Here is a 15071-nt window from a genome sequence, read left to right as displayed (position 1 = left end):
GCTCGGACACGGGCCTCCAGTCACTCACTCGCAGATCTCGCCGCACGGCTTCAGGCCCAGTGCTCTGCGCTTGGCGGGACTGCACTCACAGCCACTTGAGCTGGCGGACGATGGCCAGCAGTCACAGCACAGGGCTACGAGGACTTCACTGGGACAAAAGCCTTGCCTGGAGGCCCGAGGTTTGCCATCGACCTCTCCGGGCACCAAAGATTCTTCTGAAAATGGATGGGGCTTAGACACAACCACTTCACTTAGAAAACTCATCCAAGAACGCTCAGACACAGATCACTCCCTTCTCCGTCGGCCTCAAACACATAGGCCTCCACTTTGGTGAGATCCAGTATTTAGGTGACTACACAGCATTTTACATTTTCATATACATTATAATAAAATAGAAGCAAAATTCAGTGGATGCCTACTCAGTGTGGCTCCCTAGGCTCCATTCTTCCCAAGAATATTTTAGCTCCATCTTCAAAATAACCCGCTGAGAAAGTAATGTCCCCATTCCACAGGTGAGGGCACTGAGGCTCGGTGGCTGAACAGTGCCAGCAGGCACACACAAGTCTTCCCAGTGTGACTCTCTTTCCACGGCGCGCAGTCTCCCCGCACAGCATGGGCATGGGACAACACAGAACAAGCTACTATAAACATCCAGCTCTGCCTCATGAATCCCTCAGCATTCCTCCATTCAGCCATTCCGTAAACATTTACCAAGTACCTACTATGTGTTGGAAACTGTACTAAGACAGACCTATTCTTGCACTCACAGAGTTCACAGTCCCCTGGTGAACAGGGGAACACCAACAACGACCAGTCAATCAAACGATGTAAAACCGTAGCTGTGGTAAGCACCAGAAAGGTCAGGTTTGTGTTTCTTAGAGAAAACATGACGGGATTTTTCCTAATCAGGGAGCTTAGAGAAAGCACACTTGAGCTGGTATCTAAAGATGAAGAGAGGTGGCAAAAGCCTGCCAGGCAGCGGGAACGGCTTGTGCAAAGGCCCTGGGCTGCGGGGAGGACAGTCACCCGAGAAACTAAAGGACCACGTGTCTGAGCCCAGAAGGAGGAGGACAGTACTCAGAACAGAAGCTGGGGAGTGGGCAGGGCAGACTCCACAGGGCATCCAAGGCCACCAGCAATAGTTTTGTTCCCCTTCCCAGAACAACCGTGAGCCCCTGCAGGGTTATAGGCCGGGAAGCCACTTAACCGGAGCGCTGGGTCGGCGTTCCTAAGTGTCCCCTGACCCTGGGGCAGCCCCTGCACCTGCCCCAGGCTGCACTGTCACACTTCTCATGCTGCAGGGTAATGACCCCCGGCGGCCTCCCCTTGCGCCTTGAGAGCTTGGCTGTTCCAGCATCTTTTCACACCCCTAACCAGCCCCGGGCCTGGCACCGAGTACGTGCGTAGCAAGTAGGAGCTACGTGCACGCGTATAAAGGAAGCAGCACTGCTGCCCTTGAGATAACCCAAGTCTAACAGGAGAGATGCACACAGACACAGGAGGTGACAGGCTCTGCAGGTACAAGGGGAGCAGAGAGCAGGTTTGTGTGAGCCGGTGGATAGGCAGACAGGCCCGAAGTGACTAGGGAGTACAGCGCGGGCTGTGTGTGGCTGAGTGGGCGGACAGGGAAATGGGTGAGGATGGGGCTGAATTAGGAGGGGAGGCAAGCGGTGGGGTGAAATTAACCAAATTTTTTTTTTAAAGCACCAGCTGCTGACAAAACTTGTACTTGCTTCCATGGGAGCAAGACAACTATGTGAGACGCTCTTTCACTCAGTGCTTGATCTGTAGAGATCAAAGTCTGACCACCCAGTTTAAAATCCCAGCTCACTACTGGGTTGGCTGTGATGTTAAATAAGTCACTTCACCTCTCTAAGCCTCGACTGTAAAATGCAGACAATAACAGTACCTACCCCATCAGATTGTTGTGAGGATTAAATGAGTGATGACGCAAAGCGCCTGATGTAAAGACAGACACACACTAAACACAGGATAAAGGTGATTTGTTGTTATATTCTATTTTCCTTCTCCTACACATCCGCAACTAAGCATTTCCATTCCCTTTTCCTCGGTGTGTGACAAAATCAGAAGTTCTCTAAGGGCTTCCCAATATTTCTAGAACTCACAGAGTCCAGTGAGCTCAGAAGGGTCAGCTGGGCCCCGGAGGATGCTTTGTGGAGCGAAGGGCGTCAGTTCTCCTTCCGTCAAAGTCAAGGCCCTCGGTGCTGGGCAGGGCGGGAGCGCGAGCAGGGCTCTGAACACACGTCCTGAAGTGCGCTCCCCAGGCTCGCCTGCCAGGCCCCCTGAAACAACCCTGGGTGTTCTCAGAAAGGTTTCAGTGAATGGCTAGTCCTGGAAACAGAGCGATTTAGATAATATAGTGAGTATTAAAAGGATGGCTGTTGCTTTCAAAATCAGTTCCCTCTGAACCGAGTCAAGTGGATCATGAGCAGAGTACGAAAATATCATTTTCTCTCTTCTACCTCCTGACCCTGCAGCATGAGAGCAGCAATAATGTATCACTTCACAAAGTCCTTTCGTGGCTAGATTTTATCAGAACCGTGACTGATGACGTCCTTGCCAAATGGCAGGAGAAGGGGTCTGCTCCAGCCAGCCGCCGCAGGACGTGGGCGCTGATGAAGACAGATGACTCCATTTACTCAGTACTTTGGATCTACTGCTAATTTTCTAGATGACAATGACACTTTACCCTTCCAGGATTGTAGACGGTTAAAAAAAAAAAAAAAACACTAGAAAAGTAGAAATTAGCAAAAGAATACCCTAATCAGCCCCAAAAGGTGCTACAATGTTGTCCTCTACTTAAGCAAGAATTCTCAGACCCTTAAACGCTAGCTCCTAACCAATCTACTCTTACTTTGTACACAGTTCTAATAAACTTGATGATCAGATTTGGGGTCCGAACTAAAACCAGACCAGGAAGATGGTGACCTCCAGACTGAGTTTACCCAGTCCCTGAGTCAGCCCTGACCTCGGAAGGATGAAGAGCAGAAGCTTCCGGCCCAAGAGCAGGGAGGATGGAATAAATCTTGCCGTTCACGGGATCCCGAGGCCCCTCTTTATTCACTGTAACCAGACCTGTCACTAGATTACCTGGCTCACCAAGGCTGATGACTTGGCTTTATTGCTATAATTTCTACTAGGATCATAGTCCAGGCCAGCTTCTATGGGCTCTCATGCTCCGTGGAAGTGGAAGTGGAATGTCAGTACCTGATTCTTATGTCAACTGCTGGTTAGAGTATTTTCTAATATATCGATCTCCTAAAACCATCATAGTTCTCAGGTGCTGAAACCTTTCTTAGGTTTTCATGCGCCTTGGAGGATGCCGTGCATGTTTGTCAGGGGAGAGGAGACTCACATCAGCCTTACACATAATCTTTTAGAACCTCCAACATGTACTCCTTTGCACTCCACGAGAATAGCGTCCCCAAAGTCACCAAAGAACGAATAAAGAGCAAGTAGGAAGTTCACCTCACATGGTTTGGCATACAAAACACTTCCTCAATTTGATAAAACTATACCCCATAAATCCTCTTAGAATCGAAGAGCTAAGTAAGTTCCAAGCTTTTAGATCTATTTGTTTGTTCAATAAATATTTATTGAGCGCCTGCTCTGTGCTGAGACAGTGCCTGCGGGGCCACAAGGGAACCAGACATACCCAGTGCCTGCCCTCTTGGAGCTTACAACGGAGCACAGATCCTCAATTCATGATGATTCACAGACAGGAGCAAAGAATTCCCTATGGTCTCAGCCGCTAACCTACCACCAGTACCCGGACCGCCGGCCCCATACGGGGTTCACACTCCCACGGTTTCAGCCTGGCTTACCGGCTCATTCCTAGAAAGGTACACAGAGGAAAGCATCCTACCAGCCTCACCGCACATCGTCACATAAGCAGAGAGAATAAGAATAAAATAAAGCAGCAGATGAATGCAGATGCTCACTGGGCAAACTATGCCATTTAATTTTCTCACCTTCCTAGAACCAAAATAAATAACCGGAAAAGTTAGCAGTAAGAAGTCACCTACATTTCATTCCCAAATAACACAGGGAATGACCGAGCAGCTACCTCCAGAAGGGGCATGCATTCCCAGCCTCCTCTGCTGTCTCTTTCCATGGCTGGACCATACTGTGTGGAACGGGTTCTGTCTTGGCCACTTGTTTAGACAGTGAGCTCAAGGGCAGGGTCTGTGTGTCATCCATCCCAGAACCTAGAGCATAGCCTGGCAGAAAGTTCTTTCAATCAGAGCGTGAAGCATTGGGCTGTTGGAGCAGGAACAGGCAGTATCTGCGGCAGCCATCTCGAAGGGCCACTCAGCTCTTCCTTGAAGAGAGAACCTCCAGGAGGAGTGCAGTCAGCTAACAGCCTTCAGCTGTAGCTTCCAGATCTTCCAGATGTAATTAAGCGAAGGGCACAATCTCCCCAGGCAGCCCGCCGCCAAAGATGGAAGTGGGCAGGCATTCTGAGCCTCACTCATTTGGCACGATACGGAAACCCTTAAATGGGAACCTGTGCCCCAGGGCACCCCACTGGGCTGGCCACACCTTTCTGAGAGCTGCATCCCAATCTGCGACTCTTCCCACCCAACTCTTCTTCCTTCCCCCTCGCTTTTCACAGGCATTAGAACAGCATCTTGGTCTGAGGGTTTCCCTACCTGCCCTTTCACAGGAATTAGCCCCAAGAACTCTTGCACTTCTAAATCCATCTTGGCATCTACCTCCTGAAGGACCAGAATGACAAGTGTCCACGGCATCCACATGCTCTTCTACATATCCCACCCACGAGGTTGACCAGTGACTGTTTCCGGTCAATGAAATATGTGTGGGAATGACATGTGTTGCTCCCAAGAAAGGATGGTTACAAATTCTGTCTGCCTTTCCCATGGATTCCTCCACACCCCTGTCTTCTCGAAGCCACAGGTAGGAGAGTCACAACACGAAACTGCCTGGATCTCGGTGTTCCCACTTGGAGGAGCGCCACCCAGGAGGACCTCTGACACACACTGACTTTGGGTAAGCGACATACAGATTTTATTGGGCTACGCCGCAGAGATTTCAGCATTTGTTTATTAACGCAGCATAGCCTAGTCCATCCTAAGAGTGCTTCTGTTTGCACTGCTATCTTGCACTTCCAGCTGGCTCGTTTCCCTACTGAGATCTCAGATCTCTGTGAGGAGAAGCCGATGTTACTGTGTGTCCACAGGAGCAGAGGCCAAACACATGGAGGGCACCCCTTTAAAGATACAGCTAGAAAGCCAGAACTCTTAGCCCCATGCCAAGTGCTAAACAGGCCCTAGTGTATTAGTTCCACCCACCCTCCCCACGGGTGTCTGGCTGGGTCTGAGGAACTGGCCGGGGGCGGGCACAGCTACGGGCATTGCCCTCATACCAGGGAAACTCAGGAGCTGGTACTGGTGGGAAGATGCAGAGGGCAACAAATCTGATACACCCTGATACATGGGGTCACCTGAGTCCCGTGGTGGCAGGGGCCGGGAGGGTGAAGGACCAGGGGAAGAGATCTGAAGAAAACCATTCATTTTGTGGGATGCGAATTCAGAAATCAGATTCGTACTTATTCACTTACAGTTCAGCTTAGCAAACATTCGCTGACACCCACTGCACGCAAGACACGGGGGCATCAGACGGGCCCTGCCCTCACGGAGCTCCAGGCCAGCGGGGGAGAGAGATAAACGTGGCTGTGCCACATGCCAGAGTGGAAGGTGTGCTGGGAGATACACATTAATAAAGATCTCGGATTCGCACCCTCTTTCCCCGACATCCCTCTCAGCAACCAGTTTTGGAAAACAAGATTACAGATAGCACTGCATTGCATTTACATTGTGTTCTGAAGTTCTACATTCATTACATCTATTCCTTATTACAGCCCTGTGAGGTCAGCATAATTAACCCCATATAGTACAGGAATAATGATAACGGTGATAATATAGCAGCGAATGTTTACCAAGAACTTACAATGTACCGGGCATTGATTTGATGATTTACTTGGATGGTCTCATTTATTTCCCACCCACCCGATAAGGCAGTTAGATTAGATTCATTTTATAAATGAAGAAAGGGAGGCAAAGTGACTTGCCCAAGGTCACCAAGCAGGTAAGTGGTACCCAACAGGGACAGAAGGAGCTCATGCCACAGGCACCAGGAGCTGGGGGGACTGAAGTCTCTGGAGTGGGCGTTGGCCAGGACCCTCTCTCCTTATTCCCCTACAGCGACTGCCTTGCCTGCCAGATACTTCCCACCCCCACGGCTCCCTCTCTGTTGGCCCTCCTGCCCCGCCAGGTCTCAGTGCTACCCATTCTCCTCCACATCCCCTCACTGCCTCTCCTTCTCTGTTCAAGGCTCAGCATCTTTCCTTTCAACCGCTAGAACAGTATCCTGGCTTCTGGGGCGCCAGGCTCACTTGTCTACTAACCAGCCTCTGCATTCCTGCCAACCCTGATCATCGCACATTTGTGTTCAAAAACCTCCCACAGCTCCAGAGTAAAATCCAACCTTCTCGACAAGGCAGTCAAGGCCTTCCACACCCACCACCAAGCTACCTTTCCCTCCACAAACCCTGCACTCAGGTGAAAACACAAGTCCCTGCTCCGCAAACACTGCTCACACTTTGTTGCCTCCGTCCTGTGATCTTGAGGGCCCTTCCTGAGATCCAGTCTCCATTTCCCTGAGCCCCTGCCTCTCTGTGTCAACATTACATTCACCTTCCAGGGCTATCTTTACTTCTTATCCAGAAGACTCTTGACCTAGATATGATCTTCCCTTTCTTTCTCTTAATGTCCCTGGTATCTATCGTTTCATTATTGAATTTAGCATTTCCCCAGTGCCTGCCTTTGTGGATATCTGTGATCAGACCCACCTGATATCCACACCCCTTGAACAGCTTCAGACGTCCTTTGAGGAATCACCTCTTCTTCGCTCTGTATTCATACAGAGCGGTGGGGCTGGCCTTGCCTCCCTCTCCCTCTCTTACCAAACAAAAGAGGGTATGCCCACTTGACACAAAGCAGAGCCAAATACTGAACACTGAGTTTTGCAATGGGGAAATGAAGGCAGTGTACTGGCAGGACGCCCAGCGAAGAGACCAGCAAGCAAGTGTTCAAAATCTGAACTCCCTGATAATTTTTATTCAAGGATTTTTAAAGGAAAAGAGTGAGGGTTAGGGGTCATAGGCAAAGCTGATTGGTGTGAGCTTCAGGGGTTTTCCTTAGTCTGATTAATTCAGTTCCTTTGTCATCTTGTCTGGTGCCTCTGTCACTGTGGTTGGGTGATCTAACTAAGTTGAAGAGTCAATCAAGATTTTACAAGATATTTCACGATTGTGCATCGATAACATTATCTTTAAAACAAAAGGCAGAAATAAATGTCTTGTGACTATTGTTATTGTGTAAGTCAATGCTTTTCAAACTTTTTCATCTCATGGCATACACAAACTAATTACTAAAATTCAGCGGCACATCAAAAAATGTATTTTTTGCGGATCTGACAAAAAATAGCTATAATTTTGATTCATTCACACTGGACAGCTATTGTTGAGTTGAATGTTCTCATTTTTTTTTTTTTTTTAATTTAAGGAGAAAGAGGCCAGTGCCCCTGACTAAACAGCCAAGTATTGTATGTTTTACAATCAGCAACATACTGATTGAAAATTGCCGGTTTAAACTATCACTGTTTTGTGCTTAAGTAGCCATATTTTTCTATTATTTCAAGCAAAGTATACTTTTAAACACTTTTTCCTAGAACTTGCTTTACAGGCGGACTTCTAGGACATGACTACCAAACTCTATAATCTTTGACTATAAGCAATTAACACATTTTCTTAATCTTTGAGTATAAGCTAGGTAGCAACCGAAGTAAATGCAACATTTATTGAATAGTTAAAGCTTATGCCTGTATCTCTAGACTGTAGGATCTAATACCTAAACATGTTCACTGTTAACTGCCAGTCTCATGTCCATGAAAGGCTGGCCGATCGATGTCCTAGGCCCATAGATGTCATGTGATTGGGATGGACATATGACCCATTCAAGTCAATGCAAATTGGTCTTGGCACGTTTGCTGAAACACTTGGGAGAGAAACACTCTTCTTATTGGACTTTCTAAACAGGGAATGGGTGAACTTGCAGCTGCTCAGGGCCACCTATGCCACCACATGCGGAGAGCCTGCCTGAGAGCGAAGTCAAATACAGACGAAATCAGAGCTAAGAGAGGGTGAGAATTTGTTAAAGGTGTCACTTGTGACCCTGGATTCAGCCATGCCTGCACACAGTCTATTCCAGGGTTTTTCACTCATCTGAACCAATTAAAGTTGCAACGAGAGTCCTAAGCACCTGCTAAGGACCTAAGAGTCCTTCATACCTACTAAGGGCCAGGTACCATAAGTGGGCAGTGGGGTTGTTAAGATGTGAGCCTGATCCTAAAAGAGGTAATTTTCTATCTTTTTATTTCTAACAACAGTTCTATTGAACTATAATTTATAGATCATAACGTTCATTCTTTTAAAGTATATGATTCTATGGTTTTTAGTATATTCACAGAATTATGCAACCCTCACCGCGGTCACTATTTTGTGCTGAAAATAACAAATATGTGCTTGTTCTCTTCTCCCCTATGCAACAGCTCCTCTCCTGAGCCCAGGGCTGGGTTTTACTTCTCTCTGCAGCACCGGCAACTACAGTAGGTACTCAATTAATGCCTGCTGAGCTGTACTCAGACCTCCTTGTAAAGCTCGGCCTCCCTCCAACAGTCATTTGGGTCCCTTCTAAAGCACAATGAATGAGAGAACAGATAGTTGGCAAAGCCACTCAAGGAAAGGACGTGCTCACCAATCGCTAGCTTTTCTCTGGATCCCTGCATCAGGGCAGGCTCCCCGGGAGAGAGGTGCATGCCTGAAATGTGCTCCTTTGTCTCCTGGATTTTTCCTAAGGTTATTACAGAATAATTTAAAACAGTAACAAGTGGGAAAACAAGTCCGACAAGAAGGGAATGATTTAATACTTGTGCACCCAAAGAGTAGAATGGTACACAGTCACTAAAAATCATTTTTGCAGAGAGGATTTGAGAATGTGAAGAAATACCCATGACATAATGTTAACTAAATGAAACAAAATATAAAAGGGCACACGTGTATAAAATAGTGAACGCCAGCACCTCGAAGAGAATAATGCTAATTATTAGATGTGATTATCTTAGTGTAGGTACGTTAGGGGAACCTATTATTTTTCTTAATGTTTCTCCATAATTTTCCATTTTCTAAAGTGAACATTAATCAAATCGAAAAAGCCAACAATTAAAAATTTCATTTCTTGGTTATAATTTATTTTATTAATGTGATTACCAAGAATGAGAAACAACCACATGCAGAACATTTCTGAATCTCCTGCAAAACTTTTTTTAAAAAAATACTGTCCCTCAGAGTCTTTTAATCAAACATATAAGAAATATAATCTATGATGTTTACCTTTTTACCCTGACTGCCAGGAAGCTCAGAATTAAAATTTAATACTCCAAAATGAGCATCTTAACTCAGGTTCTTGTTATAGTAATTTCTGTTTCTATAGGGTTTCTGATGCTTCCCTTTACCTGTTGTCTTGCTTATGTTTTTATATTCAAATCTTCCTTGGAATACATAAAGAAGTCTTTGCTAAAGTGATTTGAGGTCCACCAGAAAAAAGAGGTCCTGACTAGCAGATGCTCAGTTGAGATGTTTCATTTTTACAAACACATGCCTCTGCATGGGGCTTTAAAAGTTTGTTACTATTCTAATTACAGTAGAGGGTCAAACATAGATAAACGCATGCAGGAGGCTCCTTTATTCAGACAAACTGTGTCAATGATCAGATTAACCCATTCCCTGCTAAACCTCCATCTCCTTGAAGGCTGTGTGGAGGAAGGGCCATCCTCACTGCCCACCGTCTCCAGCCATTGACTGACATCCAGCGACCGTCAGCGAAGCCAGCCAAAATTGCTTCACCACATCCATCTTGTGTTCAACAAGTGACACAGCCAGCAAGTGATGAGGGAGTACACCAGTCGACAACAGCCCATCTGAATAAAACAGGTCCCAGACACTCAAACACAGGCCCTAAACACCCTTCAGATGACTGTCAATTTGCTGCAATTACAGACTGATCCTTCCTTTACTTCAGCTCAGAGAGAAACTACATCTACTCTAAAGATGGACCACTTAAAAAAAATTAGGTATTATATCACCTGGGCATTCTATTCTCCCAAACATGACACCTCATGGCAGGAGATAACATAATTATTTGAATGTAAGCCAGAATTCTTTTTTTCTTGTGATAACTTCAGGGATTCTTCACAAGCTTTCAAAAACAAGAAAAACAAATAAGCAGTTCTAATCTTTTAGCTGTGACCATTTTATCACACCTAAAGTCTCCATGTTGTACTTGTGAATCCACGCCAGAGGAAACCGAAGGAAGGGAGGCAGGAAACATTTATTTAGTGCTTACAGCATGCCAGACAGAGCGCTGGCCTCTGAGCCTGCGAGCTCAGAGCATTTTCTGCTCTGGCCTGTTACCTCCCTTAAGCGTCACATCACCATCTTGCAGAGTACATCTAATAGTTCCACTTTGCCATATGTGGAACTCTAGGTTCAGAGAGAGTAAGTACCTCCTCAAGGTCACCGAGGGGGAGTGTAACCTGTTTCTCACTAGCACCCAGGTCCAACCCACCCCAATGCCCATGCTATGTGCCCTTCTCAGAGCTAGAGGTGCATCCTGTTTGCCTGAGGCTGATAGTACCCCTGCCCTCCTTCCCAATGCTTCCTACCCAGTCCCGCAAACTGAAGAGCCTTCCGACTGCCTCCTCCTGGGGTCTCTGGGCTCTCTCACCCAGAAAGTCATCAAGACACAGTTGAAAAATAAAATTAAAAGCTTCAACCAATACCCTGAAACCAAGCACCCATCGCTTTACTGCCATAAGCAAGCTAATATGAAATCTCTTTTTAGGGAAGCTTTCTGAAGGGATAAATTGATGATGAAAACATTATGCAGCTGACAATACTGGGAGATGATGCAAGCAGAGCTGCCCTGTCTACAAATGTTTTTGTCTCCAAAGAACTGGCTCTTCCGTGTCCCTTCCAAAAAGATTATGTATGGAAGGAGCAGAGAAACAGTGCAGAGAAGACATGCCTCGGAGTAACTGCATCCTACTCTCCATTTACATGTGCAGGGCAAGCACCCCAGAGAACTTGAAGTGCTAGGGCAAAGACGGAGGCTTCGGGAATGTCATTCAAAAATGATTTCACGCCCGGGTTAGCTCTGCATAGCCCCCCAGCTTGCACCCTCCCAGAGCAGAGGAAGCCTCCTGGCTTGCAGCAGCCTTTGCGCTGCCACCAGCTGTCACCCGTTCCTTCACCTTTTATTTACAGTACAGAGCAGGCTGGTTCATCCGTGAAGGGGGGATGACGGGGAATGAGATGCAATCCAGATTTCTGCCCTTCCTCCAGGGACCAAAAAAGGGCCAGACAGAGAAGGAAGCAAAGCCCATGCCGAACGATCAGCGTGGCACCGCGACCCTCCTCTACGACGAGGTCTACACCTGGCCTCTAGCTTAAGTGCCTGGAGAGCCCCAGGAAGCCCGAGTCAAGCCCAGAGCCTCCGCCAGGCTTGGCACGGTGGAAGAGGTGCCAACAGAGCTTACTGCACAGGAAATCACTGCCCCCTTCAGGCCGCGTCCCAGACTCTGCGGCCGGAGCGTAGAGGCACGCTTAGTCCGAAAAACTCGCAAACCCGACCTCGCGCGGCCGGCAATCGCTCCTCCAAGCCCCCTCTGCGCACCTCAAAACCCTATCCGCGGTGAAGGTCCGCGCTGGGGCTTCAGTCGGAAGCAAAGCCGAGGGTGTGAGGAGGGGGCTTGAGATGGGAAACTCTCGGGTCTTCGGCTCCCCTCGTAGAAAGCGGCCGGGAGGGCAAGCCCGCTGCTGCGCTCCAAGTCTGTGCTTCAAGTCTGCTCCCGGAGAAACTGCGCCTGCAGCCGCCTAGCCAACAGCAGCAGCGCAGCTGGACACCCCTGCGCACCCCCGGGCGAGACTTCCTCAGGGCACTCTCTGAGCAACTAACCCGAGGTGGTCTCCTCCGGCCACAGGCAGCGCCGGCCACCTCCAGGTAGCAGCGCTGCAGAGCCAGAGGCCCCACACCTGCCCGCGCGGTGCGAACCCAGAGCGGCTGGCGCGCACCATGCGCCCAGCCCTGCTGCGCGCGTGGGCCCCTAGGGTCTCGGAGCCCTCCGGACCTCCGAGCGCGGCTCGGCTCTCCTGGTGGACCGCGAGCAGGCCCGTGGCCTCTCCAAACAGGGTGGCCCAGTTTGCAGTCATTGCGCCTGTTCCTCCCACCCGGCACTCCACAGCCCCACCAGCGGGACTTGGGCAGGGGCAACCACTGCAGGCCTTTTGGGGCGGTCCAGTTTCCACCTTCTCCACTCCTCTGGTTAAAGGAGACCCTAGTCTTCTATCCTACACCTCACACACATACACACACACACATACACATACAATCCCAGAGGAACGAGATGCTCAACAAATCTTGGTAGCAGCTGTGCGAGCCCAGCCCGGTGGGACTCCAGGGGTGAGCATGAGCACCAGCTCGCGATGCTCTCGGCAGGCACGGACGGGTCAATCAGGACTCTGCCCAAGGACCGAAGCTTGCCTCTGTCCAACACTCCCCTCCCCCATTGCCCACCACAGCCCCGACGGCGCGGGTGGCCGGACACTCACCTCGGTGTCGTAGAGCCGCAGGTCAAGGAAGTAGGGGCGCAGGAGCGACTCGTTTCGGATCTGCTCGATGGCCAGTTCCACCGCGGGAAGTACGCCGCGCCCGATGCTGCCCTTGGCCACCTCCTTGGTGAGAGGCATGAGGCCCATGATGGAGAGCGGCGGGCTGCTGGGCGGCGGCCGGGGGGCGCCCCGCGCCCAGCCCCAGGCCCCGGGCACCAGCGGGAGCAGCAGCGGCAGCAGCAGGAGCAACAGCAGGCGCGCGGGCGGCGGCGGCGGCGGCGGCGGCCCGGGCTGCCCGAAGCTCCGCGGGGAAGCCATGCCGCGCCGCGGGCTGCGGGCGCCGGCTCACTCGGCCCGCATGGCCTGGCCCGGCCCGCCGCCCCGCGCCAAGCTCTCCCCGCGGCGCCCGCGCAATGGCGCCGGCCCCGGCTTCGGCTCGGGCTCCGGCTTGGCTCAGAACGGCCGCGGCGGCAGCGGCGGCGCCCGTGACGGATCAATCACGCTGGGAAGGGGTGGGAGCGAGCGGAGTGCGGGAGGCGGGGAGCGAGCGAGCAAACGCGGAGAGGGGGGCCGGCGTCTCCTCGCGCGCCTCTCTCCCGCACGGCCGCCTAGAACCGGGCCGCCTCCGCCCGCCCCCGTGCGCGCTCTGAGCCGCTCTCCCGCCGGGAGCTGCTCGGCGGCAGCTCCTAGAGCCTGGCCTGGGGAGGGCGGGCGGCAGGAAACGCGGGAGGCGAAGGCGAGGCTGCTCAGCGGCGGCTCGAGCCGCCTCCGGGGATGGGGACGGGCTGAGCGCGCCAGGGGAGGGGGAGGCGCTGGCGCTGCGGCGGCCGCGGGGAGGGCCGCCTTTCCAGCACACGCATACACGCGTCCCTGATCCTCCGCCTCGCGGGCTGTCGCTGCCCGCCGGGAACCTGAGCGCCCGAGGACAGAGATCGGGAAACTAGGGCTGGCCCAGACGCTGGTTTCCTGAGCGCTTCCTGCAGCACCTGCACGGTGGTTTGGAACTGCTTGTCGGAGGTCTGGGCGGTGAATGCGCCACGGAGGCGTCCAGAGGCACCTGCAGCCTGTGTTCTCCTGCTCTGCGCGGATGCTCAAGAGGCCCTGACCCAGCCCGAACGGGCAGCCGAAAACGCTGCGGGCGCTGGAACACCTTTTTGGTGCCCTGGTGTCCGGCTGGCCCTTAGGACCTTGGATGAGGGCCCTCCTCCCTTTCCCCACCAGACGGTGCAGCCGCCCTTTGCCAAACCCAGGCCACACTGGAGTCCTCACCTTTCCTGTGCTACCGCCCCCTCCAGGCATTTGACCTCCCCGCGTCCCCACTCCCTAAGGGCTCCGCCCTAAAATTCTCCCCGGGTGCGAGCACTGTCCTCAAGCCAGAGCCGGTCCTGGTCCGCGCTCCGCAAGACTTAGCCCTCTCTCTCTTTGCCAGGTTGCAATGGCTGCACCGCCTGACCTTAAACAAAGCAGTCCTGGGATCTGACCTAGGGCCTTGGCCCCGTGTGTCTCTCCATACTTGAAGAATAGAAATCGTGATCATTAAAACATAAAATCCCAAGGAGTGTTTAATGAGGGGGACATCATAGGTCATCAAATCAGAAAACATCCTTGATCTTGCACCTTGTAACAAGGTTGGGAGTTTAACCTTCACAGAACACTTACTACACGCCTTCTAATGTAATCCTCGCAACAGCCCTCAGTCCTCTGAATTAAGTGCTGTGTTTATCATCTTCACTTTACAGGTGAATGCACCGAGGCTCAGAGAGTTTTCCACAGCTCGTCAAAGTCCCAGAACTACTCAAAGAGGGCTGGAACTTAGAGTCAACAGGAGCTCTATGCATAGTGCAGGCAGAATCAGGACAGGAAACAGCTTCTCCAGCAAGCAGGAACGGCACTCTGCCCTGACTTCGAATTGTTCTGGACCTGATTTCCCTCGGGCATGTGAGGAAGGTGCTGGACCAGATTACGTCCACAAACTTGCTCTTCTGGCATGAGGCAGGCAGGGGTGGCCCTGGATTACAGGCTGGGTTCTCAGGAAGCATGAAGGAGAAGGGAGGCTGAGCTCAACTCCTGGAGAGTATTTTGGACAGCTCTCGGGAAACCTAGCCAAACTGTCCCTGCCCCAATTCCTCTTTCTAGGCTTCTGCAGACACCACCTTGCTGGCTAAATGGAGCGTTTTCTTCTCCCCAGGCAGGAAAGTTTGCCTGGGCAGAGCTCACCTGAGCATCTTCCCCTCTCCCTTCCAAAATATCCAGAGGACAATGTAATGCCCAGACGCTCACTCAGCTGACGTCTCACTTGACA

The 15071-nt window shown here is 51.0% G+C and overlaps 1 protein-coding gene across 1 annotated transcript in view; it reads right to left on the bottom strand.

The window, feature by feature from the left end:
• Window positions 1-13087, bottom strand: part of GABBR2 (gamma-aminobutyric acid type B receptor subunit 2) — a 331202-nt gene extending 318115 nt beyond the window's left edge. Inside the window, exon 1 of the mRNA XM_054584622.1 lies at window positions 12770-13087. Coding sequence (XP_054440597.1) covers window positions 12770-13087 — 318 coding nt within the window. The remainder of the gene's footprint in view (window positions 1-12769) is intronic.
• Between the last annotated feature and the right edge of the window lie 1984 nt (window positions 13088-15071).

Source organism: Pteronotus mesoamericanus, unplaced genomic scaffold, assembly GCF_021234165.1.
Source record: "Pteronotus mesoamericanus isolate MK-2021 breed Mesoamerican mustached bat unplaced genomic scaffold, CSHL_Meso_final contig_78, whole genome shotgun sequence".
Taxonomy (NCBI): domain Eukaryota; kingdom Metazoa; phylum Chordata; class Mammalia; order Chiroptera; family Mormoopidae; genus Pteronotus; species Pteronotus mesoamericanus.
The sequence above is the reverse complement of the archived record's forward strand: the minus strand, read 5'-3'. Positions and strand labels throughout refer to the sequence as shown.